Raw genomic sequence first — 27,837 nt, forward strand, 5'->3', positions numbered from 1 at the left:
TTAACTAAAAAACACTTGTATTTTAACTAAAAAAACACTTGTATTTCCAAATTTTTTCGTTGTGAAATAAACATGAAAAAACAATATTATAAAATTTCTTCAAGTGTTTTTTTTCCTCATTTACAAGTGATTTTTTTTGTTCTACGGGTGTTTTTTCTTAGCTACAGGTTAAAAAGTTTTGTCTCACCCTTGTCGCGTTTTATGGGACAAAAAAAATACTTGTAACCTAGTTTTAAAATAAAAACATACCTGTAAAATGACTCATCTTAACTAAAAAACACTTGTATTTTAACTAAAAAAACACTTGTATTTCCAAATTTTTCGTTGTGAAATAAACATGAAAAAACAATATTAAAAAATTTCTTCAAGTGTTTTTTTCCCCCATTTACAAGTGATTTTTTTATTTTTCTACAGGTGTTTTTTTCTTTGCTACAGGTGAAAAAGTTTCGTCTCACCCCTTGTGGCGTTTTCTGAGACAAAAGTCACTTGTAACCAAAGATGAAAAAATCTACTTGTACATCGAAATAATATGTTGTAAAACACAAAAATATCATTCCAAGTCGTGGTCAAAAGAAGACGTTAGTTAAGAAAGAACACAATCTAGTGAATAGTTCTTCGGGTGTTTTATCTTTAATAATCTACAATAGTGTTGTATCGGTCGCGAACGATTCGTTCTTTTTGAACGAATTGTTTTGGTGAACGAGACCGAACTAATCATCATCTGCACTGATTCGTTCTATGAAGGTGGTGCTTGTTCGCTGCGTGGGAGGGCGTTGAGCAAGCGGCAGCGTCTTCTGACATCGCACACGACCAATCAGACGCCAGCCTCATCGCGGGCAGGGGAGGGACCGGAAACAGAATCAGGGCGTTTGTCACTCACGTCCACGTGTGGCCAATAAGCAGCCAGCGTGCAGGCAGGGGGGCAAGACTGAGTTTTGTCACTTCCCGTTCAGTGACTCGGTCCTCCGGTTCCTGACCTAGCTTGCTGCTAACTTGATTTTCCAGTAATGACTATGCGGTGAATGAATCAGAAAATGAAAGGAAATGACTTTGTCACATATTTGTTAACGTGGAGCCTATCAAATGCTGCTCAAACAGACAAAAACACCACACAAATCTAGCGAGCATTGTTTAGAGTAGTACTTTTCTCAACAAACTCGTGACTGCCTGTGACGACATACTATCAAATTTACAGTAATTTAAAACACGGGTAGCTACGAGGCAAGCAAAAGCTGAGCTGCGGTCGCGTGACGGCAGTGAAGCGGGCAGAGAACTGTCACTATATGGAGGCTTCATGGCAGCGATATTTACCCCATATGTGCACAGAAAAAAATATTTAGTATGATCACCATAATACTGATTTGCAATGAAACTGTATATACATGTCAATTTTTCCCCGAGTGTTTTATTATTTTTTTTCGTGTCAGCGTGTCGGGTGTTGGTTGGTTTGACAAATTACGTCAATCCGTCCATCATGTGCTACTCAAGCGCCCAAAACAACGCACGCAGACACGGGAGATGTCGCAATATGTCTACATTTTTCTTGACAGACTAATGAGAGTAGAAAGGCGACATCGTAAAGAGCAAACAATTATTTCTCGTCAGCATTTGACGATCTGAGATGCGGGGACGACAGGGGAGTTGACCGGATTATTTTATTTATTAATACCAGTGCAAAAATTCAACACGATCATCTTAATACTAAAAAACAAAAATACAACAGAGCGAGATGTAAATATGATGTGTTGGTCGTTCCATATTCAGAAATTAAACTTTCGATGTATTTTTATTTTCGTGACAGCAAACATGCTGTATATGTATGTGTGATCAAGAACCTGCTAAAGAAAGTCCGTGCGCCCCCGCCCCCTACTCCCCTCACAAAAGGAAAATGTTTAACCGTGTCCTAAATCGAAATGCAAGCACGAGCCATGACTTTGAGCCCATAGAACTAGGACAGACGACGCGGAAGTTCTCCCTCGCTTTTGCAGCAGCAGGAGGGAGACGAGGCTGTCTGTGAAAGCAGAATGATACCGCCTGTCACTCATTTCTGAAACTACGACGAGTGGTCAATGTGGAAGAGAGGGAGGGACCAAGCAATGTCACTTCCCGTTCAGTTATACTGCGAAGCGGTCTTTGGTGATTCGTTCGGCAACGTCACTTCCCGTTCAGTAACCGAACGATTCGTTTGGGCGGGGAGGGAGATGAGGGGGGCGAACGATTCGTTGAACGATTTGTTTGAACGAATCTTTTTACTGAACGAACCGGAATGGATTCGTTTGCTCAAGTGAACGACAAATCTCGTCACTAATCTACAAGTGTTTTCTGAGCATGTACAACTAAATTTCGGCCCAAGCATGTGATGTGAGGCAAAATTCAGACCAATCGGAACGGCGATTGTTCAGGAGGAGGGCGGGACACACCATTGCCGACCTGCTCCTTCTTGCTTTATTCATCACGGCAGAGTACGACAGAAATGGCAGAGCACGCTCAGGTAAGAAGTTCCGTGGAATTAATGTTTTCTCATGAATGTCATTCAGTTAAAGATTTATCAAGCGTATAATTGGCTCGTCGTCGATTTTCGTGCCTTTCTTAGGAAGGCGAAATTCACTTGATGTTGACACGAATTATGATTATATACGCTTGATAAATCTTTAACTGAATGACATTCATGAGAAAACATTAATTCCACGGAACTTCTTACCTGAGCGTGCTCTGCCATTTCTGTCGTACTCTGCCGTGATGAATAAAGCAAGAAGGAGCAGGTCGGCAATGGTGTGTCCCGCCCTCCTCCTGAACAATCGCCGTTCCGATTGGTCTGAATTTTGCCTCACATCACATGCTTGGGCCGAAATTTAGTTGTACATGCTCAGAAAACACTTGTAGATTATTAAAGATAAAACACCCGAAGAACTATTCACTAGATTGTGTTCTTTCTTAACTAACGTCTTCTTTTGACCACGACTTGGAATGATATTTTTGTGTTTTACAACATATTATTTCGATGTACAAGTAGATTTTTTCATCTTTGGTTACAAGTGACTTTTGTCTCAGAAAACGCCACAAGGGGTGAGACGAAACTTTTTCACCTGTAGCAAAGAAAAAAACACCTGTAGAAAAATAAAAAAATCACTTGTAAATGGGGGAAAAAAACACTTGAAGAAATTTTTTAATATTGTTTTTTCATGTTTATTTCACAACGAAAAATTTGGAAATACAAGTGTTTTTTTAGTTAAAATACAAGTGTTTTTTAGTTAAGATGAGTCATTTTACAGGTATGTTTTTATTTTAAAACTAGGTTACAAGTATTTTTTTTGTCTCATAAAACGCGACAAGGGTGAGACAAAACTTTTTAACCTGTAGCTAAGAAAAAACACCCGTAGAACAAAAAAAATCACTTGTAAATGAGGAAAAAAAACACTTGAAGAAATTTTATAATATTGTTTTTTCATGTTTATTTCACAACGAAAAAATTTGGAAATACAAGTGTTTTTTTAGTTAAAATACAAGTGTTTTTTAGTTAAGATGAGTCATTTTACAGGTATGTTTTTATTTTAAAACTAGGTTACGAGTATTTTTTTTGTCTCATAAAACGCGACAAGGGTGAGACAAAACTTTTTAACCTGTAGCTAAGAAAAAACACCCGTAGAACAAAAAAAATCACTTGTAATTGGAAAAAAAACACTTGTATAATGTATTTTTTACATTGTGTTTTTTTCATGTTTATTACAAAAGGAAAAAGTCGGTAATACAAGTGTTTTTTAGTTAAAAATGGTCATTTTACAGGAAGAATTTTCATTTTACAACCTCACTTCTTTTGGCACTATTCTATCTCCATAAATTTAATGCAGTACTTAAAATTAGTTAAGTTAAACCCACATGCATTTTTAAAAAAATTAAAATACGTTCTTGTACACTGAACACAAATATTAGTTACTGATCGTACATAATTAAAAAATATGTTATCAAATCAGTAGAAAATTATAAGAAATTGTAGATACCTTAATGAACTATTAAGGGCACAGCAAGTTCATACAGCGCTTTGTCAACAAGCGCAACCGCACCAAAGCACTTGAAAATCACATAACTAAACAGCAATGCAATAATTAGCTAACCCAAAACTCCCTGTACACAGTCCTCAATTTTCTTTGATAGCTGTAAAAACAAATGCATGTGCATTATTAAAACACTTTACTACAACACAAAAACAGTGCATTTGATCTAAATAGTAACATTTTTTTTTAAAAAGAACAATGATTTTGTTATTAAAAATGAACCGTTTTATGACTTTGTTATTTTTGTCCTTTATGGATGTAGTTAAAGAGGACATGAAGGTAGTTGGTATGAGAGCAAAGGTTGCAGAGGACAGGGTTAGATGGAAACAACTGATTCGCTGTGGCGACCACTGAGGGGAAAAGCCGATAAGAAAAGAAGAAGCTCACATCTACATATTACTTGGAACATTCAGGCACTTTACATACGTGGCCCCCTAAGCCCCAAATTTTGCTACCCTCTGTTTTATTCTCTTACCTTTCTGGAAAGTTTCCGTTTGATCTCCTGCTTGGCTTCATGTTCCTCTACGTCATTCTTCTCTGCACACAGACAAACAGGTTGGTCATTTCAAACCAATTAAGCGTTTTACTTCTACACATAGTATATTATTGGCACAAGATCATTTTGGGTCTTATTAAAAGCATCCCTTCAGATATAAGCCCAGTGTCATCACTTTTGTCTAACCAAGATAAATGATATCCTTTAAAGTGCATGTGACACGAAAAAGCATGTTTATTTCATAATTCATTTTATGCTTCTGAATGATATGGACCGCTTGGATGTGTGTGGAAGCGATCGCTATATTTATTTAGTTTTTTGAATCCCGCGTCATGAAAATGAGTGACTTCCGGCTTCGGTCTTGCATTGAGGAGGAGGGTGCTGTGACGTGCACAGTAACAGACGTCCTCTTCACTATAGCGTATTGTTGTGTATGAGGACGAAGGATTCAGCTGATTTTGCGGATTAATACATTTATTTTTCGCATCACGCCAGCCCAACGGCTGCTGAAAAATCATTCTGTATGAGGGAGAGGCGTATGCGCCTTTTTGGAGTTTCAAAAGATTCCCATTCACCGTGGATATTGGCCAAAACAAGCCCGACTACAGTGGGAGCATTGGACTTACGAGGAAGTGAGTAAACATCTTGTTTAGTATTATGTCAAATACAGCTATTACAAAGTAAACACTACAAACTTTCTTTAAATAAAGGACTACTTACGTTTGATTATTGATAGGGATGTAAAAAGCTCTCCTCATGCACATTAGCACATTAGCTCCACAACAACTGCAGCCGCCCTCCTCTGGGGAACGAACTGTAAATTGCTCTCCGCCGGGCGGTTTGCCGATCCACAAAAACAATCGACAACTCAGTCGTCATGTCAAATAATCCTGGCTAGTTATGTGTGATTTTCCGCTTCGAAGACTTTGAAACATCACTCGGTTCGGGTTAGCATGTCGGTTAGCTGTCACGCCTTTTGGTTTGTTTACATTCTCCGCAGCCGGGGGAAGGAAAATGACATACAACATGTCCGATTTAGGTGTCATAAAATATCGTTCGGGAGGTGCGACAGTAAAGGTGAAGTCGACAGTTTTGACCATTATGGAGTAATTTTGCCATGTCGTCCTGAATAAATGCATTTTTATTATTTCATATTCCATTTAGCACAAGACTGTTATTTGTCATGACCATGCCGTTTATTTAGCAATTGGGGAAAATACTTGGATAAAAAGAATAGCTTGTAAAAATACTGAAGTAAAGAGACAGAAACAATGACATTTTGCAGCTCTCGTCGTGTTTTCCTCGTTGTGAATAGTTAACCCTCGACGGGCTGACTGGTCCTTCTCAAGCCATTTACAGGACTGTCTCAGATAATTAGAATATTGTGATAAAGTTCTTTACTTTCTGTAATGCAATTAAAAAAACAAAAATGTCATACATTCTGGATTCATTACACATCAACTGAACTATTTCAAGCCTTTTATTATTTTAATATTGCTGAATTTGGCTTACAGCTTAAGAAAACTCAAAAATCCTATCTCAAAATATTAGAATATCATGAAAAAGTATACAAGTAGGCTATTCAACTAATCACCTGAATCATCTAATTAACTCGAAACACCTGCGAGGGTTTCCTGAGCCTTAAAAACACTCAGCTTGGTTCAGTAAACTAAATCACAAGTATGGGGAAGACTGCTGATCTGACTGCTGTCCAGAGGACCATCATTGATACCCTCCATCAGGAGGGTAAGACACAAAAAGAAATTTCTCAAAGAGCAGGCTGTTCACAGAGTGCAGTTTCAAAGCATATCCACAAAAAGTCTGTTGGAAGGGAAAAATGTGGCCGGAAACGCTGCACAACCAAGAGAGATGACCGCAGCCTTAACAAAATTGTGAAGAAGAGCCGCTTCCAGAATTTGGGGGAGCTTCAAAGACAGTGGGCTGAAGCTGGAGTCCAGGTATCAAAAGCCACAGTTCACAGACGTGTCCGGGAAATGGGCTACAATAGCCGTATTCCCATGGTCAAGCCACTTCTGAACTCAAGACAACGGAAGAAGCGTCTGACTTGGGCTATGGAGAAGAAGCACTGGACAGTTGCAGAGTGGTCCAAAGTCCTCTTTTCAGACGAAAGCAAGTTTTGCATTTCATTTGGAAGTCAAGGCGCCAGAGTCTGGAGAAAGGCTGGAGAGGAGCAAAATCCAAGTTGCTTGAAATCCAGTGTGAAGTTCCCACAGTCAGCAATGGTTTGGGGAGCCATGTCAGCTGCTGGTGTTGGTCCACTGTGTTTCATCAAGTCCAGAGTAAATGCAACTGTGTACCAAGAGATTTTAGAGCACTACATGCTTCCATCTGCTGAAAAGCTCTATGGAGATGAGGATTTCATTTTCCAGCATGATCTGGCACCTGCCCACAGTGCCAAAACCACCAGTAACTGGTGCACTGACCATGGCATCACTGTCCTTGATTGGCCTGCTAATTCCCCTGACCTGAACCCCATCGAGAATTTGTGGGGTATAGTTAAGAAGAAGATGAAAGACACCAGACCTACAAATGCAAATGAGCTGAAGGCCGCTATCGAAGCATCCTGGGCATCAATAACACCTCAGCAATGCCACAGGCTGATTGCCTCCATGCCACGCCGGATTGATGCAGTAATCCGTGCAAAAGGATTCCCAACCAAGTACTGAGTGCATCAATGGACATTTTCAAATGTTTGATTTAGTTTTGCTGTTATAAAATTCTTTTTTTACTTGGTCTGAGGAAGTATTCTAATTTTTTGATATAGGATTTTTGAGGTTTCTTAAGCTGTAAGCCAAAATCAGCAATATTCAAATAATAAAAGGCTTGAAATAGTTCAGTTGATGTGTAATGAATCCAGAATGTATGACATTTTTGTTTTTTTAATTGCATTACAGAGAGTAAAGAACTTTATCACAATATTCTAATTTCCTGAGACAGTCCTGTATATAGCTATTGGGGATAAATACTTGGATAAAAAGAATATCCTGTAAAAATATTGGAGTAGAGAGACTGAAACAATGACGTTTTGCGGCTCTCTTCGTCGCGTTTTCCTCGTTCTGAATAATTCCCCCTCAATGGGCTGAATAGTAAAACCGATGAGCCCAGTCTACCGCTGACGTCATCCACCTGTTGGGGACGCTAAAGCCCTATAATGGTAGGCGTGGCTAATCAGCAGATTAAAAGACTAATTTCTCGCCATCTGCACTTTGCTAAATTGTTGTATATAGTCGAATCGTCTCAAAATATGATTCTAATTCACATAATAATGCCATTTGAGACTTTTTTCCTCATGTTGTATGCTCTTTAACTGCAGTACTATATAACCGGTGAGACATGCATAGCTTGTGATTAATATCGCTATTTGCCAGATAATGGAGTGTTGGTGGGTAGATTGACAATATAATATAACAGTACTTATATATTAACCTGAATAATATACAGTATTTGTAAATTCAGAATTGTACCAGCATTTAATAACTACGAAAAGTAGCATAACTCAGAGAAAAAAAAAAACAGAACAGGAAATCAAAAGTGCTATATACGTTTCCTGGCTGGACAGTACTATAATTACTCATATTAAGAGTATGTCTTCCATGAAATTATGATAATATGCTTCACTATGTATGAAAATATCAACTAACTGTGACTGCCATTTCAACGAATACATGATTTGAACAAACATCACTTTTGGTATCTTTTAAAACATCTAATTTGTTTTAAAGACCTACGTCTGAGAATGTTCCGCTGCTCCAGCTCCTCTGTGGTTGGTCTTTGGCTCAAGCGCCTGAAATAAGAAGACTGTATTCACTCTGTTCGTGCACAATTCATTATCCTTGGATAAACTGTTAAAGAAACCCTCACCCTAGGCTAAGCGTGTGATAGCACGTGTGCCCACCTGACGAGTTTAGAGCCGATCTGCTGGCGGAGCTCGTGTCTCTCTGTCTCAGAGCTGCGCGGAAGGATGTTTTTCTCCTCCAGCTCCCTCTTGCTGGGGCGATTCCCAAGTTTGATGTTGAGGGTGTCCCTTCGCCGGATCTTGCTGGCCAGTGAACCTGTGAGAGAAAATTTGTGTTTAGTCAAAACACATCGATAGACATTCATTGATGGCTGAAGTAGTTTCATACTGTTTAGGTACTCGTCCTCCTCTTCTTCCTCCTCTTCATCTCGGTACAGGATGGGTCCATCAGAGTCAGAGTCGCTAGCATGGCTCTCTGCAGGCCGGTCAGGGATCACTATCACCTCGGCCTGCTGGATGTTCACACTGTGCCCCGGTGACATCACGCCATCCCCGTCAGCCGGGCTGCCAAACAGCACATACAGTATGTCAGTGTTAAACCTCATGCAAGTACATTTCTTTATTCAGTGTCAGAATGTTTATTGCTAAAATGTTCTGAACAAAAATAAAAAGGCAACATTCTTGTTTTTGCACAACTGCACGTTTAAAGTGGCCAGGCAGCCTGATAATTATGGCTCAAATCAAAATGTTAATATGACAGCCAGTTGTTGAGGTATATGGATTGTATCAACATATGAGATGTTTTCACTGGCAGTTTTAAACTGGTCTGTAATGAGCGTCTAAGAAAAATAGAAAGTTCGCATGCGTAGAATTTTTTTTTTTTAGATCTTTGAGCTCAGCTCATGAAAAATGGAAGCAAATAGCAGTGTTGTGTCGATGTTAAAAAAAAGTTTTTAATAATTAGAAACATTTTTTTCAAGACATTATTTTATCATATTTTAAATATATCAATGCACTATTGTAATCTGTCATTTTTCATGGGTATTTAATTAATATAGTGATTCTGAAGTCTTGTTTTTTTCTGGTCTTGAAATAAAAAAAGGAGTTGGAAAAAGATGAACAATCAAAATTTAACAAAATACATAAACAAACAGCAATGTAGGAAATGGCAGATGGGATGCAAATAGATCTGATCAAAACTGCATATTTAGCAGCAATGTAAATACCTTTAAACATTGCTTAGATGTTCATACTACTGTCGGGTGTTCTTTGTTATTTCATGCTCCACTCTTAAGCCCACTTATTGGTGATGATGCAGAAATGAGCTGTTTTATCAGTAGCAATATAGAGAGAACTGGTCATTTGAATATTTAATTTACAAATTACAATAATTGTGCGCCTATGAATGTTATTTTTAAATTATGCCCTTACAATTTCCAGTCCAAACTAGTGTGACCTCAGTTTAAAAAAAAAAATGAAAAAGCCTAGAGCCTGGTATTGAGACAGAGAAGTTGCATGTAGCACAACTACTTTTAGACTCTCCTGGTAACTCCATTTGACCTCGGTTGAGATTAATTCACAATGAACATCGAAACGTTCAAGCCTTGGCAGAGGTCAGAATACTGAGTGCTGTCTACTTGTTTAAACCTTTCAGCTCATAAAATGTCTCCAGTGATGATTTCACCTCGAGTGCGTCTCTTCAGCAGGATCAACGTTTTCCTTTTGCGACTCTCCCACTTCCTCCCCAGTCCTGTATTCTTTCTTCTGTTGGCCGTCGCCCTCGACAAGCCCCTCTGTGAAAGACGTGTCCTCTGTGGCAGTGTTGATGTGTAGGGGGGGGACTGAGGTGTCAGAGGACGGCTCTTTGAGTGTCTCTTGGCATGCAGAAGTATCGCCGTTAGGAGCTTTGTCCGCTAAGGTGTCTTGGGAAGCAACAGGAGTCTCCTCAACTTCGGGGAGGGTGACTTGAGAAGAGCTCACGGGGACGTTCGAGGAGTTGACTTCCTCTGGATTACTGAGAACCTCCACAGTAGCCTTCTGAGAATCGGCTACTGGTTTCCGGCTGGTCCGGGCTCCAGTGCCTCTGCTGTGCACCTCAGCATCTTTAGGGGTCCGTGAGCGAGGAGGGATAGTGGAGTACGATGTGGCAGTTGCGGTGGTTTTCGTTGCACCTCCCTGCGTCTTCTTTGGATGAGAGGACTTGGCTGAAAAGAAAAACATAAATTTAAGTACGTACTGCACATCCTACATGTCTATGCTCTGGAAACTCTGTTAAAAACGGCGATTAGATCATTAAAACAGTAAATTCAATATATAGAGACACAAGTGTTACAGACATTTATATGTCTTAGTTGCTCGGTATATTAAAGCTAAAATGTTTTTGTGCCCAAAAAATAAAAAAGAGACGAAATAGCCATTGTCAGATATTTTAATTAAATACCAGTACTATTTTATCTAATCAAATGTGACATTCTCAAATTATCCCGTGCACTCATAACGCATGCGCCACTATGGACATATAAGGCTTAATAGACACTGGAGGTAAAACGGTTTTAGTCTGTGTTTGAGATGAAGAAAGAGGAAAATCCAATGAATCCATAAAGGAGTGCGTACACTTCCATGCAGGCATGCAAGAATTTCAAATCAGCTAAACTTACCAATCACGCGACTACTGTTGTTAGAGCTCCGAGGGTTAGTTTTAGCTTGTGCCCCAGAGCCTGACTTCCCAGAGACTTTGGCAGCCTTTTTAGCGGTCGAGGAAGAGTCCCTGTGCCTTGCCGTGCCAGCAGAGGCACCTGCGGGCTTAGAGGGGGCGGAGGGAACAGTGCTGTGCTGCTTTTTAACTTGAGCATCCCGCGTGCGACCCCGACCGACCCGGGCGATGGCTTTAGTGTCACATTAAATGGGTCATGAGGAGTAGAGGGGAAGTTAAATGTATTAAAAAAAAAAAAAAAAAGTAGAGCAAAGGCATATTACAAGATGCAGATGGACATACATAGTCCACACAGGTTGAAGTAAAGAGAAGATAAATGGTGACTGGAATGACAAGAGTACCACAGACAGGTAGCAAGCAATAATGGGAATTAAGAGAAGTATGAAAACCAGATATTTAACCTTTTGCACAGAAGCACAGTGACAAAATGGTGCACGTAAGATGCTCTACATGTTCAATTAAGGCATGCTATGTGCATTGATCTGTCTGACTGGAGCATTTATGGATCTTAACATAAGGGGAGAACCAATTAATTAATCAAACACAACCAGTTGATCTGATACTCGATTACGCGTTTAAAGCCAGTGTTTCACATAAAGTTATATGAATCCTCAGTCTCAACAGTCAATACCCTCAGATTTTTTGTGGTTCACTATGAAAGTAGCAGACTAACATTTATGTGTAAGCAAAAATAAGATTTCTTTTGAAATCAGAGAAAACATTTTTGCCTATTTTATGACATGTTCAGCATAAAACTATCAGAAACATGATTATTATAATTATGATGAATGGCATTTCAATAAATTTGAATGGAGAAAGTCTAAAGGATTCTCATACTTAAAGCAATTTATCAACAACATTATATTGTCATGGTGGCACTTTCATTGCACTCATGATCCAGTAGTTAGACTTCATATATATTTCACCTGTATTGTCTTCAGTGTTCACGGGGCCAGGAGGATCTGCGGCGTGGGTCAGCTTGGTTTCAATTTCAACTTTGACCTGCTCCGATGAGATGCTGGATGTGGCGTGTCCATTCTGGATTTCCCTGCTGACAGGCTCATCTGCACAAGACATATTAAAAAAGAAAACCCTGTCTTAGACTTCCGACAAGGCAGAATTGTGATAAACAAGTATGTCCAACTGCAGTGCTGTCTACGGCGATATACAGTATGTTGACAAACCTTGTTCCGGAACTAGCACTCCCTTCTTGATAAGCTCCTCTCTCGTTTGTCTCGTTGAGATTTTTCTCTCTAAAACTGTACAAGCCAACGATTGAAGGTTAAAGACTGCCGGTCTGATTGATGATGCAAAGCCGCAAGAGATCACCTTTGGAGAGATCCTGGAACCTGTCGCTGCTTTTTTTTTTCCTCCACTTCCAGGGTTTGAAGAGTCTCCCTAAAGAGGACAGCTTGCCTCGCTGCTGCCGTGACCCGGGCACATTGTGGGTGCCGGAACTGTTGTCCACCACCACGTCGCAGCTGGCCAGTGATGATGATTTCTCCAATCCATCAACTGAAGAGCATATAAAGAGTGCAAGAGGACAGTATTGAGAATGCATTACCGGTAAGTGGAAAAATCTGACATATTAATCTGTTATCTAGCCTTTAACACTCAAAACTAGATGGAGATTTAATCTGTTATCTAGCCTTTAACACTCAAAACTAGATGGAGACAATTATTTGACTAGATTTAAGAAAAGTTATCAGATTAAGACGTTACACTGTAAATTTGCAGTGTGAAAGTTAGTATAAGTCAAGACAGATTTATTTTACATTAATCATTTAGCCTATCAATTAATTAGATTCATGAAACACTGGACGTGATGGTATTCAGTCCATTGTGCCAATGGATGGTTCATGAAACACTGGACGTGATGGTATTCTGTCCATTGTGCCAATGGATGGTACGCACATGAGGTTTGTTGAGAGTGGCAGGGAACTGTCCCTCAGGGATGGGAAGATGTCAATTTTGGGACACATCATCAGTAGTGCTCCATCGAATCATGGGGTGTTTCGGCCTTTGATCACTAAACACCCTCATCGATGGCGGCCAGCGACAGGTTGATCACGCCCGCGCTTGTGTCCCATGCCCAAACAGATGTTGTGCAGGTGCAGTCCTCAATTGGGGGTGGGAGAGATTAGTGAGGGAAAAGGAGGGGGGGGTGTCTATGATCTATGAGCCCAGCAAGAGTCCTTCCTCTTCATCCAGATCCACTGGCTGCTTCTTTCGGCCGCTTCAGAGATTGATCTAATTGTCTGCCGAAGGGCCTGCCCATGGATACTCAGGTCTTTCAGCAGCCTGATGGTGGAAGAAGCCACAAACCCTCTACATCCAACCTCCGTGGGATAGACCTTGGCTTTCCATCCTCGCTGTTGCGCTTCTGCTGCCAGTTCTGTATAGCGCAGCTTCTTGCGCTCATAGGCCTCTTCCACTGAACTTTCCCATGGGACTGTGAGCTCCGTGATGTATACGGACTTCAGTGAAGGGGACCAGATTACCAAGTCTGGTTTTAGGGTGATGGCTGCAATCTCTGCAGGGAAGATTAATCGCTGGCCAATGTCGACCAGCATCTTCCAATCCCGGGCCACAGATAGCTGTTTAACTTCTGGCTTGGCAGGAGGATCGTTGAGCTTTTTCTGTCCCTCTCGGATGAATGCTGATGGTGCTGTGATGGAAGTGGTGGCTTTGAAGGGCAAAGAATTGATGGCATTTCTCTTGCTTTCAAGCACTGCTGCCAAACTCTTGAGGACCTGGTTGTGCCTCCAGGTGTAGCGACCTTGTGTGAGGCTGGTCTTACAACCGGTCAGGATGTATTTGAGAGTTGCAGGAGTTGGGCAGAGGGCACAGGTTGGATCTTCACCATATGATTGGTGGAGGTTTTTTGGAGATGGGAGAACATCATTGGTAGCTCTGATGATGAAGCTGATGTTGCTTGCCTCCATTCCCCAGAGATCCTTCCAGCCGAGCTTTCTCTTCTCCAGGCCTTCCCACCTCGTCCATTGTCCCTGCTTCGCCAGAGAGACAGCCTTGGCAGTTCTTTGAGCCTCCTCCTGGCGGCGCACCTCCTCCACCACCATTTTCCTTCTTTCTGATGTTGAGGCCTTACGCCACATTGGCTTGCTTGCTGTGAGGCCAAAGCCTCCTCTTCCCAGCTGGACGTGTCCCACAATGTCGCTGTGCCTCAGGGCTGCCGTGGCATGCTGCACTGCGCTGGATGCTGTCCAGTTACGTCCAGTTGAAAGGGGTGGTGCTGCTTCACTGATGATCTGGTCTCTGGAGTCTGTCAGAGTCATCTGGAGCCTCACTTTAGAGCACTTGTATTAGGTATTGTTTAGGTTCTTATTGGTGAGAAATGTAGCCCTGACCCCCGTTCACCCAGTCTTTTTGGTCTTATTAATGTCCCGTCCTTAGCAAAAAGTATACACGTACGTTATGGTGTTATATCATCCTTACCAAAATTGAGAAAAACCTACGGCCTTGGTGAACTCAAAACTGCTTTGGCGACGGGAAATAATTTTCATGCGAAGGTTTATCTTTGTCCTCAATATAGTATAGCTCAAACAATGTGCGTCCCCCTTTTTTTCCTTTAGCTGATTGTTTTATAAAGTTAAGCTTTGTTGCCATGGTAATTGCTTTTCCTTAGGCTGGAACAGCATGGCGAGAGACCCGGCTTTTTTTGGGGGGCCATCATGTGAAACCAGGAGGGCGAAAAAGGCAACGATCCTCCTGGCTGGCGCACAAACACAGACAAGCACTATCCACTAGCAAAGCAAAAACATAGGTGCTGGGGACTAAATGGTAAACGAGGCATGGGCTTCATAAAGTTGAAACATCGTTGGTCAAGGACATCGTAATCCAAGGACACCCTGTACTCCCATTGTGGTTGTTCATATTGTTTTATTTAATTGGATAAAGCAGAGTACAGGAAGGGGTTTGGGGGGGGGGGGCAGACAAAAGAAAAAACAAACAAACAAACAAATAAAAATACATTATTAAACACCTATGCTACCGACAGTGGGCACTGTATTTAGTCAACCACAAATTGTGCAAGTTCTCCTACTTGAAAATATTAGAGAGGCCTGTAATTGTCAACATGGGTAAACCTCAACCATGAGAGACAGAATGTGGGGGGGGGGGGGGGGGGGGGGTGGAGGGTTGGGGGGGGAACAGAAAATCACATAGTTTGATTTTTAAAGAATTTATTTGCAAATCATGTTGGAAAATAAGTATTTGGTCAATATTAAAAGTTCATCTCAATACTTTGTTATGTACCCTTTGTTGGTTATAACGGAGGCCAAATGTTTTCTGTAACTTTTCACAAGCTTTTCACACACTGGTGCTGATATTTTGGCCCATTCCTCCATGCAGATCTCGTCTAGAGCAGTGATGCTTTGGGGCTGTCGTTGGGCAACACGGCCTTTCAACTCCCTCCCCAGATTTTCTATGGGGTTGAGATCTGGATACTGGCTAAGCCACTCCAGGACCTTGGTTGAGATCTGGATACTGGCTAAGCCACTCCAGGACCTTGAAATGCTTCTTACGAAGCTGCTCCTTTGTTGCCCTGGCTGTGTGTTTGGGGTCACTGTCATGCTGAAGACCAAGCCACGTGTCATCTTCAATGCCCTTGCTGATGGAAGGAGATTTTCACTCAAAATCTCTCGATACATGGCCCCATTCATTCTGTCCTTTACACAGAACAGTCGTCCTGGTCCCTTTGCAGAAAAACAGCCCCAAAGCATGATGTTTCCACCCCCATGCTTCACAGTGGGTATGATGTTCTTCGGATGCAATTCAGTATTCTTTCTCCACCAAACACGAGAACCTGTGTTTCTACCAAAAAGTTCTATTTTGGTTTCATCTGACCATAGCACATTCTCCCAGTCCTCTTCTGGATCATCCAAATGCTCTCTAGCGAACCGCAGATGGGCCTGGACGTGTACTGGCTTCAGCAGGGGGACACGTCTGGCTGTGCAGGATTTGAGTCCCTGGGGGCGCATTGTGTTACTGATAGTAGCCTTTGTTACTGCGGTCTCTGTAGTTCATTCACTAGGTTCCCCCGTGTGGTCCTGGGAGTTTTGCTCACCGTTCTTGTTATCATTTTGACACCACAGGGTGAGATCTTGCATGGAGCCCCAGATCGAGGGAGATTATGAGTGGTCTTGTATGTCTTCCATTTTTCTAATAATTGCTCCCACAGTTGATTTCTTTACACCAGGCGTTTTACCTATTGCAGATTCAGTCTTCCCAGCCTGGTGCAGGTCTACAATTTTGTCTCTGGTGTCCTTCGACAGCTCTTTGGTCTTGGCCATAGTGGAGTTTGGAGTGTAACTGAATGAGGTTGTGGACAGGTGTCTTTTATACCGATAATGAGTTAAAACAGGTGCCATTAATACAGGTAACGAGTGGAGCCTTGTTAGACCTCGTTAGAAGAAGTTAGACCTCTTTGACAGCCAGAAATCTTGCTTGTTTGTAGTTGACCAAATACTTATTTTCCACTCTAATTTGGAAATAAATTCTTTAAAAATCAAACAATGTGATTTTCTGGGGGTTTTTCTCCACGTTCTGTCTTTCATGGTTGAGATTTATCCATGCTGACAAAATACAATTACAGGTTACAGATTCTAATCTTTTCAAGTAGGAGAACTTGCACGATTGGTGGTTGACTAAATACTTATTTGCCCCACCGTATGAACATAGTGTTGGGGGGGTTGGTAACTGAGGGAAAAGATAAGGGAAGGTAAGTCGGAAAAAAATGTGATAAGGCAAGGTTGGGCGTACACAATTCTAGCAATGTGAGGTAGGGAAACCAGTATTATGAAATTCACCTCTTAGTGTTGCGAGGTTGACATTCTACTCTTTGCTACCGGATCGCTAATCCTGGCACTGACAATCTCCTTTACCAGAATGTGCGTAGTTGCAGCAAGTCATGCGTGAACTTACTTTGATGGAATTATTTCCTGGGAGCAATAAAATAAACAATGTTTTGAATTTATTTAAATTGGTATGTATTTAAAAAAAATAATGTGTTAAATGTTTTTAAAATTTTAATAAATATAAAAAGAAAAAATTGATTAATAAAAAAACTTTTTTTACATAACATTTTAAGAAAAATATAATATCAATTTTTTTAAATCAAATAATCAGCTAATTTAGAGTGAATAGAATCATAAATTAATACCTGTAACCACAGAGTGTACCCCGCTTACTGCCCATAGTCAGCTGAGACAAGCTTCAGCACCCTCGTGGATAAGCAGTATTTAAAATGAATGAATATAACTTGAGAATGAATAACTTTATAAAAGTAGAAAAAAAGACGTGTTTAACTAAACCTCCAATCATGTGGCTCTTTTTATCCCTCTGATGTGCATTTAAATTTCTTTTTCACTAGTAGACATCTAAACTAACTAAACAACTATACTTCCACATTTTAACTCATCTTCAGATGGCCATTTTAAATGACAAATGTGTCCTTTGAGCATCTAAGTTTGATCAGTTTGTTTAATAACAACTCAAGATCCTCAAACACGTGTCTGGGGAGTGTCCCAAGCTATGCAGTGTACAGGTTCTTTTCATGTCTTTATTAATTACGTGTTGATTACTATGTTGTGTATGCATGCGTGCATACACGCTGTTCTGTTTCATTTTCTTCCTTCATTATTTGATAGCCAGACTCTTGAGCCACTTTGGGGGAAGTGAAAACAACATATTTTCTCTGCATAGTGATACACAAGATTTGGTTTGCTACTAAAATGGACACAAATTGGAAGTCACACTAGAGGAAGTTAAAAAAAATGGAGTTGCCTTTTTTTTGTTCCAAGTAATAGCACCAAAGACATTTATTGTTCAAACTGATAAACCTTGTCATCACCACCATTCCTTTACAACATTCAATAAAGGTCTGGCAACTAAGGTCAGCAATTGTTGAGGCTTTGTAGGTGGAATTCTTTCCCCATTCTTGCTTGATGCACATATTCTGCTACTTTATTTAAGTCTCAACTCTCTGCCGTATTTTACGTGTCATAATGCTCCACAAATTTTCAATAGAAGACAGGTCTGGACTGCAGTCAGCCCAATCTCACACCCGCACTCTTTTACCACGAATCTACATTGTTGTTATGTGCAGAATGTGCTTTGGCATGGTCTTGCTGAAATAAAAAGCCCCATCCATGTAAAAGACGATACTTGGATGGCAGCATATGTTTCTCCAAAACCTCTATGTACCTTCAGCATAATTGTGCCTTCACACATATGTAAGTTACCCATGCCATTGGCACTAACACAGCCCCATACCATCACAGATGCTGGCTTTCTAAATGAGCACTGTTAACAACTTAGGTTGTTTTCGTCCTCTGTAGTTCGGGTAACATGGCATACCAGTTTTCCATAAAGAATTTCAAATCGTGATTCCTCTGACCACAGAACAGTTTCCCATTTTGTCACACTCAGTTTTAAATGACCCCCCGGCCCAGAGAATACACTTGATTATCTTGGTCCTGTTCAGAAATGGCCCCTTCACCGTGGAACTTCATCCAGCAATGACTGGTGGCACAGTGGATTGTGTTCATCCACAAGGATTTCTGGAAGTATTGCTAAACCCGTTCTGTGATTTTAAAGTAACGTCATGTTTGTAGTGCAGTGCCATTTAAGGGCACGAAGATCCCAGGCATCCAGTTTGGTTTTTCATCATTGATGCATGCAGTGATTTCTACAGATTATTTGAACCTTTTGATGATATTATAGACTGTACGTGAGAAATACTCTAAATTATTGTTCCTTAGACACACACTTGTTCCCAAAGAGGTGCACCTAAGCCATCTTTGCTTTTGAATGACTGATCAATTCAGGGAAGCTCCTCGTATACTTAACCATGGCACCCACCTGTTCCCAATTAGCCTGTTCACCTATAAGATGTTCCAAACAAGTGTTCGATGAGCATTCCTCAACTTTCTCAGTCTTTTTAGCCTCCTGTCAGCCATAAAAATTTAAAGTTAATAATTATTTACCAAGAAAAACTGAAATGAAGTTTATAAGTTTGACCATTACAAGTTTTTTCAGTGTTCTCAATTGAATATAGATTGAACTGATTTGCAAATCATTGTATTTTGTTTTTATTCACGTTTAACACTACGTCCCAACTTCATTGGAACTGGGATTGTAGTTTATCGAATCTCACAGGGTTCTTCTCCACTAAGTTATCAAAACAATTTGAAATACCCTGTATAGTAGACTACTAGTTAAATATTTTTAAATAGTTATCAACTAAACATAATGACATCTTTATTCTTATGCTATTTATCTGTGTACCGGTACTTTTAGTAAATATTACTATTTGTTCTTCTTAAACCCATACATCTAAAAGTCGTTCATTTTTCCCCTAAATCAAGAAAAAAATGCTTTGAAATGTTTTGAACAATATCTATTCTTGAATTAAGAACATTTCTGACAAAGTTTTTTTAAGATTAAATATACAAACTTTTTGCCTAAAATTAGTCTGTTAAGAAAAATAACTAGCTGAAAATAAGCTTATTTCAAGATGTCGAGTAAAATTTACTTGACGAACTGGCAGATAATTTCACTTATTTGGAGTAGATTTACACTGAAAACAAGAGAATTGAAGTTTGTTTTCTTTTCAGTTTTAAGGATTTCAGTTTTACAGTTCATATGTATTGGTTCAGGTGATACACCGTTCGATTCAAACCCTTGTTTTCAAAAACTACAAAACATTTTGAAAACTTCAAGAATAAATGTCTGGATTTTATCAGCAAATTTAAATTGCATTATTTGAACACAAATATATTAACATACACAAGAAATACAAACTTGTTGATCATCTCTAAGTATCCAGGAAAGCAAAAAACACAAACATTTGTCTTAATAACACTCAAAATTGCCTACATAAATTAAATATTACCAAAAAAAAAAAACTTCTTAGGGATTAACTAAAATAAATAAAAATAGAGCCTTCCTGCAAGTAAACACTACTTATTTTGTCCACAAGCACAGCCAAACTAAACAAAAAATGAAAGCTCCTTTGGGCTGCTTTAAGACCACATAAATAATATAAAAATGAAAACTGGGGACAAAGGGGTTAACCATGGTTCAATACATTTCTCACAGTTTAATTAACGTGAACAGTAGAAAACATCCAGGAGGACATTTGTCTCAAAGCAGCTTCCTCCTCAAGTCCGAGAAATTCCCACAGATTAATGTTATGCTAACTCTTATGCAGATCGGATTTTCAGTAGCAAAATTAGTGCTGTGTTCCCCACCTACACAAGTTACGTTTTTACATAACTTACAGTGGCTGCTGCTGGCGGGAAACAAAACTTCTAATATCCCTCGTCTTCAAAGGGGGCGGAGGAGGTGGCATTTTGTATTACTGTCGGGGGGGTGAATGAGTGTGTGTCTGTGTGTGGGGGGGGTCAAGTCATCAGTCAATCAAACGTGCAAAAGAGGGGAAAAAAATGGACTGGCACATTCAGCAAGTGAAAAGGGGTCGATGTAAGACTTAATATAATTAAACTCCTGTAATTCACTTAATAATGGTAGGGTCAATTCTATCCTTACATATGGGAAGACAATCTAAATTACCTATATATTACCTATAAATTACCTATATAACTGAAGTCATTATTTGATGCAAAGAAGGTTGCTTAAAAGTTGATGGGGACAAATTGAGCATCCTGAAAAGTTGGTAGTGTTATGTCGCTACCATCCCTATGCAAACCTACGCCATTGGTGTTCACAAAACCAAACAACTGCTACCCGTAACGTAAAAATAAGGACGGTTATGTAAAAAAATCAGGTTGCACATATGCTTCAGGTTGTAATGTTGATGTGTTTAGTGTTGTGTTTTCAGGGCTGCCCTAAACGCACCCACCGCACCTGGAGTGAATGGTGGGAGGGATGTCCAGATCTAAGGCTGTTTTGGTTTCATTGTGTTTCCGTCACGGTAGTTGTGTTCCGTACTTTCGGTTGCAAATAATTAACCATTGAAAATCCTAACTCTCTATACACCTCTCAGCAGTAATGCTAGGTACAGCTCTTATATTATTTTTAAATGCATTTTAGTTTCTTATATAAAGTATTTTGAGGTAAATTTATTTTAACGGTGAAATCCGACTTACGCGGACATTTAGGTTACCTCGCCAGTGGGGAACGAAACTCGAGTATTCCCTGTATATTGAACTCCCGAATAACACATTAAAACTGTTCAGCCAATAGAGAAACTCATCTTCCCCTTCACCATGTCTAAGCAGCTGAACAGGTCAGGTGTTTAAAAAAAAAAAAAAAAAAAAGTAAAGTGTTGCTATGACCAACAAAGGTGAGACAACAGAGTTGAAAAAAAAACAAAAAAAAACACACGTAAACAAAGCTAGTTCAATCCATTTTTAATTGCCTTGATTAATCAAATGGCTGTATAATTTGCCAATTCTTCTCATAGATCATGGGATCCTTACAAGTGCTGACTCGACAGCTCAATTTTACAGTGGATTTCACAATGGGGGTGGTTCCGCTGAGAGCAGATGACTTGTAACGTCACACCAAACGGGTGAGTCAGGAAGTGGATATGTTTGTGCATATGTGTGTGTGCGTGTGTGTGAGATGTGTGCATGTAAGTTGTCATAATCGCAACTTGAAGTACGCCAGATGGTTCAGAGTGCTTCATTGCACCCAGGGTTACACAGCAAATTGAACTATGCCTGTCAGTGTTAATTCTATAAAAGAAATGTACTGAAAGGTGGATTCATTTTAAGTGAAAGACATATTTGCTCTTCTGATAGTGAATGAATAGTGGCTACTGGCCAAAATTGTTTGGCATAAAACTCAGTTTGGGAAAGCTGTATGTAAATTTCTGTATTTTAGGGGTCCTTAATATGAAAAACTTTTTTGTCAGTGTGCATTACATTTTCATTTGGGATGAGTTTTAGAGCCCTCAAAATGGCACTTTTTACTCAAAATAAGGCAATTTAAAGCACTTTAAGGGGTGATGTCAATGTCCTATTCAGGCCTCATAACAGGAACGTGCTGAGAAGGAAGAGGAGGTGTATGAGGAGGGGGAAAGGGTGGCGCTTCCTTCCTCCCTGGTGTGTCACCAGGTTGGGGGGAGTGGGGTTCGAAAGACCACGCGTCACAAACCAAGAAGAAGAAGAAGGCTCGGGAAGTGTGGAAAACGCCATTATGCGAAGAAAAAGTGAGTCACAAGAGGAACATTGTCGCATCAAGACCATTAAAAAAAGTCTTCAACTTGAATTGTCTGAACAAGGTTATGTTGACAAAACCATCTGTGTTAAAATGATATGGTGCCTAACTAACTGAACGAGACAAAATTACTTCCCTTTCCTCAAAGTTGCATGGATCAAGCATTGTAAGAATTTCTCAACAGAATTATGTAACCCATAATGCACTACAAGTCGATTACCAAACAAGAAAAGAGAACTTTATCCAGTGTAAACACATCCTGGATACTTAATATTGCCATAAAAATGACACTGGTGTTTACTTTTTATAAACATGCAGGGTATAAAGAAGCAAATGCAAACACTGCAGGGCTTTCTGTAATCTTTATGCATTTGTACTAGGAGGTCTGATTAGAGGTAACCTACACATGACATAAATCACGTATGGAATTCTTAATAGGCAATGTACAATGAAGGGTCAGTTTATCTGTCAAGTTGTCTTGCAAATATGCTGTTGTTCTTAAAAACAGGTATGAATGAACCAAGCTGTAAAATAAATACATAAACATCTATACAAAAAAAAAATCTATGTGGATACTTGCGGTACCTCTACATACAAAGTTAATTCGTTCCAGGACCTTGTTTGTAAGTCAGAATGGTCATATGTGGAGCAGGATTTTCCCACAAGAATATATTATAATTCCATTAATTCGTTCCACAGCCTGAAAGCCTATACTAAATTCTTAATAAATGCTGCTGGTACTATTGCAAATAGCAATTACACAGAGCAAAACAAAGAAATTATGAATACAAAACGGAATAATAATAATAATAATAATAATAATACCCTTAATAATGTAACGAATCGGGTTCTACTGTGGTGGATGTGTTTTGCGTCGTGTACCTGAACGCACCGTGTGGCTGACTTGACAGAGTAAAGGAGAACTTTTTACTTTCACTTTGTTTAGCTGCGGCAAACAGTCATGTTTTGTTACACAAGTTCTGAAACAAATGATTAAAAACCTGACGAAGCTGGCAATTTTCTGGCGATGTTACCGCAATAATAATTGTCACCTTAACTTTTAAAGACTGGCGAACGGAGTCATAAATTGTCGTATAACGTCGTCAGATGTAGTAACAAATGGCGTGTCAAATTTTACATCGGATGTCGAAAAGATCGTGTGTCGAAGCGATCGTATGTCAAGGTACCGCTGTATTTCTATTCTTAAAATTGGGTAGGGTCAGGTAAGGGGTTGTAATAAATTACACAAAGATCAAAAATTACATTTTTACAGCTGTTAAATCAGCTTGTTTTGAGCAGCTGCTGTCTCAAGTGGTGCAACATACCTCATCACCCCACACAACTCTGAGACGTTGGCAGCCCGGGTGTTTCAAAACACAAGCCCCCAAGACAGTGGAAGCATTCATGTGGGATTGGCAAACACACAAACTACCCCCAGAACCTCACATAGAAATCAAGGAAGTCTTGTTTATTAGCAGCTACAGCAACGGCTGATAATCCTGACTCTGGCCTTCCTGTGTAATGTTTGCATGTTTTGTTGTGGTGTGAGTTACCCCAGATTCCTCCCAATTACAAAAATATGTTAGGTTCACGGGAGATAGTGCGCTGTCCATACATGCGAATGCTGTTTGCTGATATACTGTATATGCCCTGGAACGGCCTGGCAACCACGCCAAGAATATCTCACTACACTCAAAGTGAGCTGGGAAAAGCTCCAGTTCACCTGTGATCTTAATGAGGATAAGGTGTAAAAGATACATGGCTGCTTTATGGATGGATGGATACTTCAGAGACCTATCAATTTCCACAAGACATTAAAAAGTAGATCAATTTTCTATATCGCTTACTCTCATTCATGTTTATCACAGATGAATTCAGGTGAGAGGCAGAATACATCCTTGACTGATCGTCATCATATACACGGATACATGTACACAATTTCTAAAATAACATGAATTTATTGGTAATGTTGTAACATATAACCTGGTGCAATTAAAGAACAATCAATATCTATAGCTACATCATGATTACTAAAATTTAACAGTGACGTTTCTTATAATTGTATGTAGCACTTTTGGCAATTTCTATCATGTCTTGATGGCTGCACTTCATGGCACTTTAGCTCGCAATTCAGTTTGACTTGAAGGTAGTTTGTGTGTCCAATTATAAATTAAAATGGTCAATTGATAAAATGAACCTACCGATGTAATCTTTGAGTCAGGGAACGTTTCTTTTGCTAATTCTGAGAAGGGATCAGCAATAGTTGCGGGCAAATTGTGTTCGGTAACAAATTGGAAGAGTAAAATCTACGCTTTCGTCACTTTTCACTCTGCAGACTTTATCTTTATGACCAGTGTTGTTAATCTTACTTTTAAAAAGTAATTAATTACAGTTACAATTTACTTCTCCCAAAAAGTAATTGAGTTAGTAACTTGGTTACCTGAATATAAGAGTAATTAGTTACTTGGCAAAGTAGCTGGTGTTACCTTTCATGTTTTTTTTTTTCCATTTGAAAAAAAACAAAAACAAAAACAAAAAAACCATAGTAACCTTTGCTATGTTTGGAAGTCATTTAATGTTGTGAATCAACTGCTAAAGTTGTTAAAATTGCTCCCGTTTTTGCATTAGTTCCCTTCTGTCTACTTTCGACATGTGAAAGTTTTAAAACCGTTTCATCATTTAAAGATAAAGTCAAGATTTGGCCGATTTAGGGGTATTTTCGATAAAAAAGTTACTTATGTTCGGTAGGAAGGTTCACTACAGCAGAGCCTTTCTGATAAGTCTGATAAGCTTTAAAATGGCGGCTGTTTACGAACGCCGCCGAGTCTGTCATTTCGCATGTAGTTCTATATGCATGTGACATCTAGGCGTAGATTGTAGGCTGTCGGCTACAGTCAGGTAATATATTGGAGCCACTTAGCCTAGCATCGCGTTTGCTACAGCGTCACAACAAACACTCTTCTCTCTCCGTGTCTCTGACTTTTCTCGCGTCATTCAACCAACGTAGGAACGCATAGTAACGCACACTGTCTTGTTGCCGAAACGGTGACAAAATCCCAACGGAGAAGAAAAAAATGTAATGCACGAAAAACGTACAGATTTTGAACGTACGGCGTACACATTTAAAAATCAGTGCTCACTTGTACAAATTACCCGCTCACTTGTACAAATTATGCTGAAACCGTACAACTTGACAGGTATGGATGTCCAACCCTACACAGAAAACATACAGGCATAGTGGAAATCATGTAGATCTAGAATCTAGTCCCAAACTTTGTGCACTAATCTACTCATGAAAAAGTATTCTCTATGCTGCTTATTTGAGTTCATCCTACTTGACTTTTCCTGGACTGGTCGCCAGCCAATCACAGTTCACATACAGTACAACCACTAACTTTCAAATCAAAGGAAGACTGAGTTCATTTTTTAAATGTGAGAGGAAGCCAAAGAAATTGCTATACAACAATGCTGCCCAAAATAATACACTTTAACAGAATTTGAGTCGTGTGTTTAATAAATACAAATTAAATTGGGCAAATACACATTCAAGTAGATGGGTAGTTCAAAACCGTCAATACAGTGATTTATGCCAAACTTCAACTGCAGTCTGGGTCACATTTCCTGTGAAGAAGCTGCGAAACTGAATGTTTGCTTTGAAAAGAGTCTGTCAAGTCCAACAGGTTCCTCTGTGTAGGTTTGACTGTGCTTATAAGTCTTCTACATTGCACTACACTGTACCTCTCGGTCTGTGCTTTGATAAAGAGCCAACGATAAAGTGCGGAGTTAAACTAAAATGTAGTCATTCACAATTTACTAAATCGAGTATTACGAGTAGGACGAGGAACATTTTTTTGTAAATAACTCGTTTATTTCAATGGGCGCGTGCCTAAACAGTGTCACATTTAACTAAACAAATGACGAATGTGGTTGTGAGGTAGGTTTTAATGTAATTTAGACTCGTTTTAGCTAGCACGACAGCTAGCTTGAAAGTTTCCGCTGGGCGGAAATTAAAACCAAAGAAATTGTACGACCTCGTAATGAAAGGGGGGAAGATGACTCCCTTTACGAATTGGAGGTGGAAAAATAGCGGAAAGTCCGCGAAGAGGAAATACTCACCACTAGCTGTGTGAGACACGGCAGACACAGCGGTCTGGCCCATGTTCTGCTTCACCGGCGGAGCTCCGGTGGAGGAGGGTGCCCTCCTCAATCTTTAACCCGCTATCACCGCTCCCTATCGCCGCATAAATCCAAAACGCGACCTCCGTGAGAGTTCATGTCTCCAGGAGAGGAAACTTTTTTTTTTTTCTTTTTTTTTTTTGCTTAGTCGATTGACGGCTGGTCGACACAACTGCGTTCTACTTGGTCGTAACTTCCCCTCCCGCCCCTGTGCTGCTCTCCTCCTCCTCTGTCGAGGTGGATGCTTTTCATTCCTAAACTCAGATTAGAAGCGCTGCTGGCGCCCAAAGGTGAAGGTTGACATCTTTTAGGCACCACCAGTTTACATTGACACAACAGGAAAGGCCTTGGAAACTTTTAAATCTGATATTTAATACAGAGATAGTACAGGTGACCATTAATTCAAGCGGAGGGCACATTATGATAAATTCCCATAGTTTTTGGATTATAAACGGTTACCCCGCACTTGTCTTGAGCCCTGCAGACCGCAGGTTGCGGTTAATGACCAGTGTTATTAATCTTACTGAAAAAAAGAAATTAATTATAGTTACAAATTACTTCTCCCAAAAAGTAATTGCGTTAGTAACTCAATTACCTGAATGTAAGAGTAATTAATTACTTGGCAAAGCAATTGGTGATAATTACTTTTTTTTTTTTCCTCAAAAAAAAAAAAAAAAAAAAAAAAAAAAAACATTGGCCACACTATGTAAAGTTTTTTGTGAAGGTTTTTGGTACAATTGGCCCGAGCCCAATTCTTTACCCTAATTTACCCTTTACCCTGAATCAACTGTTAAAAGTTGTTAAAATTGCTCCCATTATTGCATTAGTTCCCTTCTCTCTACTTTCGACATATGAAAGTTTTAAAACTGTCATCATTTAAAGATAGATTTAAGTCAAGATTTTGCCGATTTAGAAGTATTTTAGATAAAAAGTTACTTAGGTTCGCTAGGAAGGTTCTCTACAACAGAGCCGTAATAAAAGGTCTACTGCTTTAAGATGGTGGCTGTTTACTAACGCATCTAGTGCGGTGTCTGTCATTTTGCATCTAGTTATATCTACATGTGATATCTACCATGTCTACCATATCTACCATAACATGCGGGCGTAGTTTGTACGCTATCGGCTACAACAGGTATTATTGGAGCTACCTAGCATCGCGTTTGCTCGGCGTCACAACTTTCTTGCCTCCTCCCCACTCCTGCTCTGCTCTGTCGTCTCGGTGAGTCCGTCTCCCTCAGACTTTTCGACCAATATAATAACGCATAGTAACGCATGCCTTTCTGTCCTCAGTAACGGTAACGGCGTTGCCAAGATGAGAAAAGTAATTAATTAGACTACCCACTACTGAAAAAAATAACGCCGTTAGTAACGCTGTTATATTGTAACGTCGTTATTAACAACACTGTTAATGACTTGCATTACTTTTGGTTGAAACACC

At 39.8% G+C, this 27,837-nt stretch overlaps 1 protein-coding gene across 3 annotated transcripts in view; it reads right to left on the reverse strand.

The window, feature by feature from the left end:
• Positions 1 to 27,837, reverse strand: part of phactr2 (phosphatase and actin regulator 2) — a 125,474-nt gene that overhangs the window by 9,851 nt on the left and 87,786 nt on the right. For 2 of the 3 annotated variants that reach the window (XR_009064576.1, XM_057847735.1), the window contains exons 3-10: positions 12,348 to 12,533; positions 12,203 to 12,277; positions 11,945 to 12,082; positions 9,990 to 10,509; positions 8,694 to 8,869; positions 8,465 to 8,621; positions 8,298 to 8,353; positions 4,528 to 4,589 (exon numbers count right to left, since the gene is read on the reverse strand). Coding sequence is in view for 2 of the 3 variants with exons in the window: in XM_057847735.1 (XP_057703718.1) it covers positions 4,528 to 4,589; positions 8,298 to 8,353; positions 8,465 to 8,621; positions 8,694 to 8,869; positions 9,990 to 10,509; positions 11,945 to 12,082; positions 12,203 to 12,277; positions 12,348 to 12,533 (1,370 nt within the window). In the remaining variant the exon portion in view is untranslated. Of the gene's footprint in view, positions 1 to 4,527; positions 4,590 to 8,297; positions 8,354 to 8,464; positions 8,622 to 8,693; positions 8,870 to 9,989; positions 10,510 to 11,944; positions 12,083 to 12,202; positions 12,278 to 12,347; positions 12,534 to 26,339; positions 26,588 to 27,837 lie in introns of those variants that run through there. The other variant, XM_057847736.1, reaches the window with a different exon arrangement.

Source organism: Corythoichthys intestinalis, chromosome 10 (genome assembly GCF_030265065.1).
Source record: "Corythoichthys intestinalis isolate RoL2023-P3 chromosome 10, ASM3026506v1, whole genome shotgun sequence".
NCBI lineage: Eukaryota > Metazoa > Chordata > Actinopteri > Syngnathiformes > Syngnathidae > Corythoichthys > Corythoichthys intestinalis.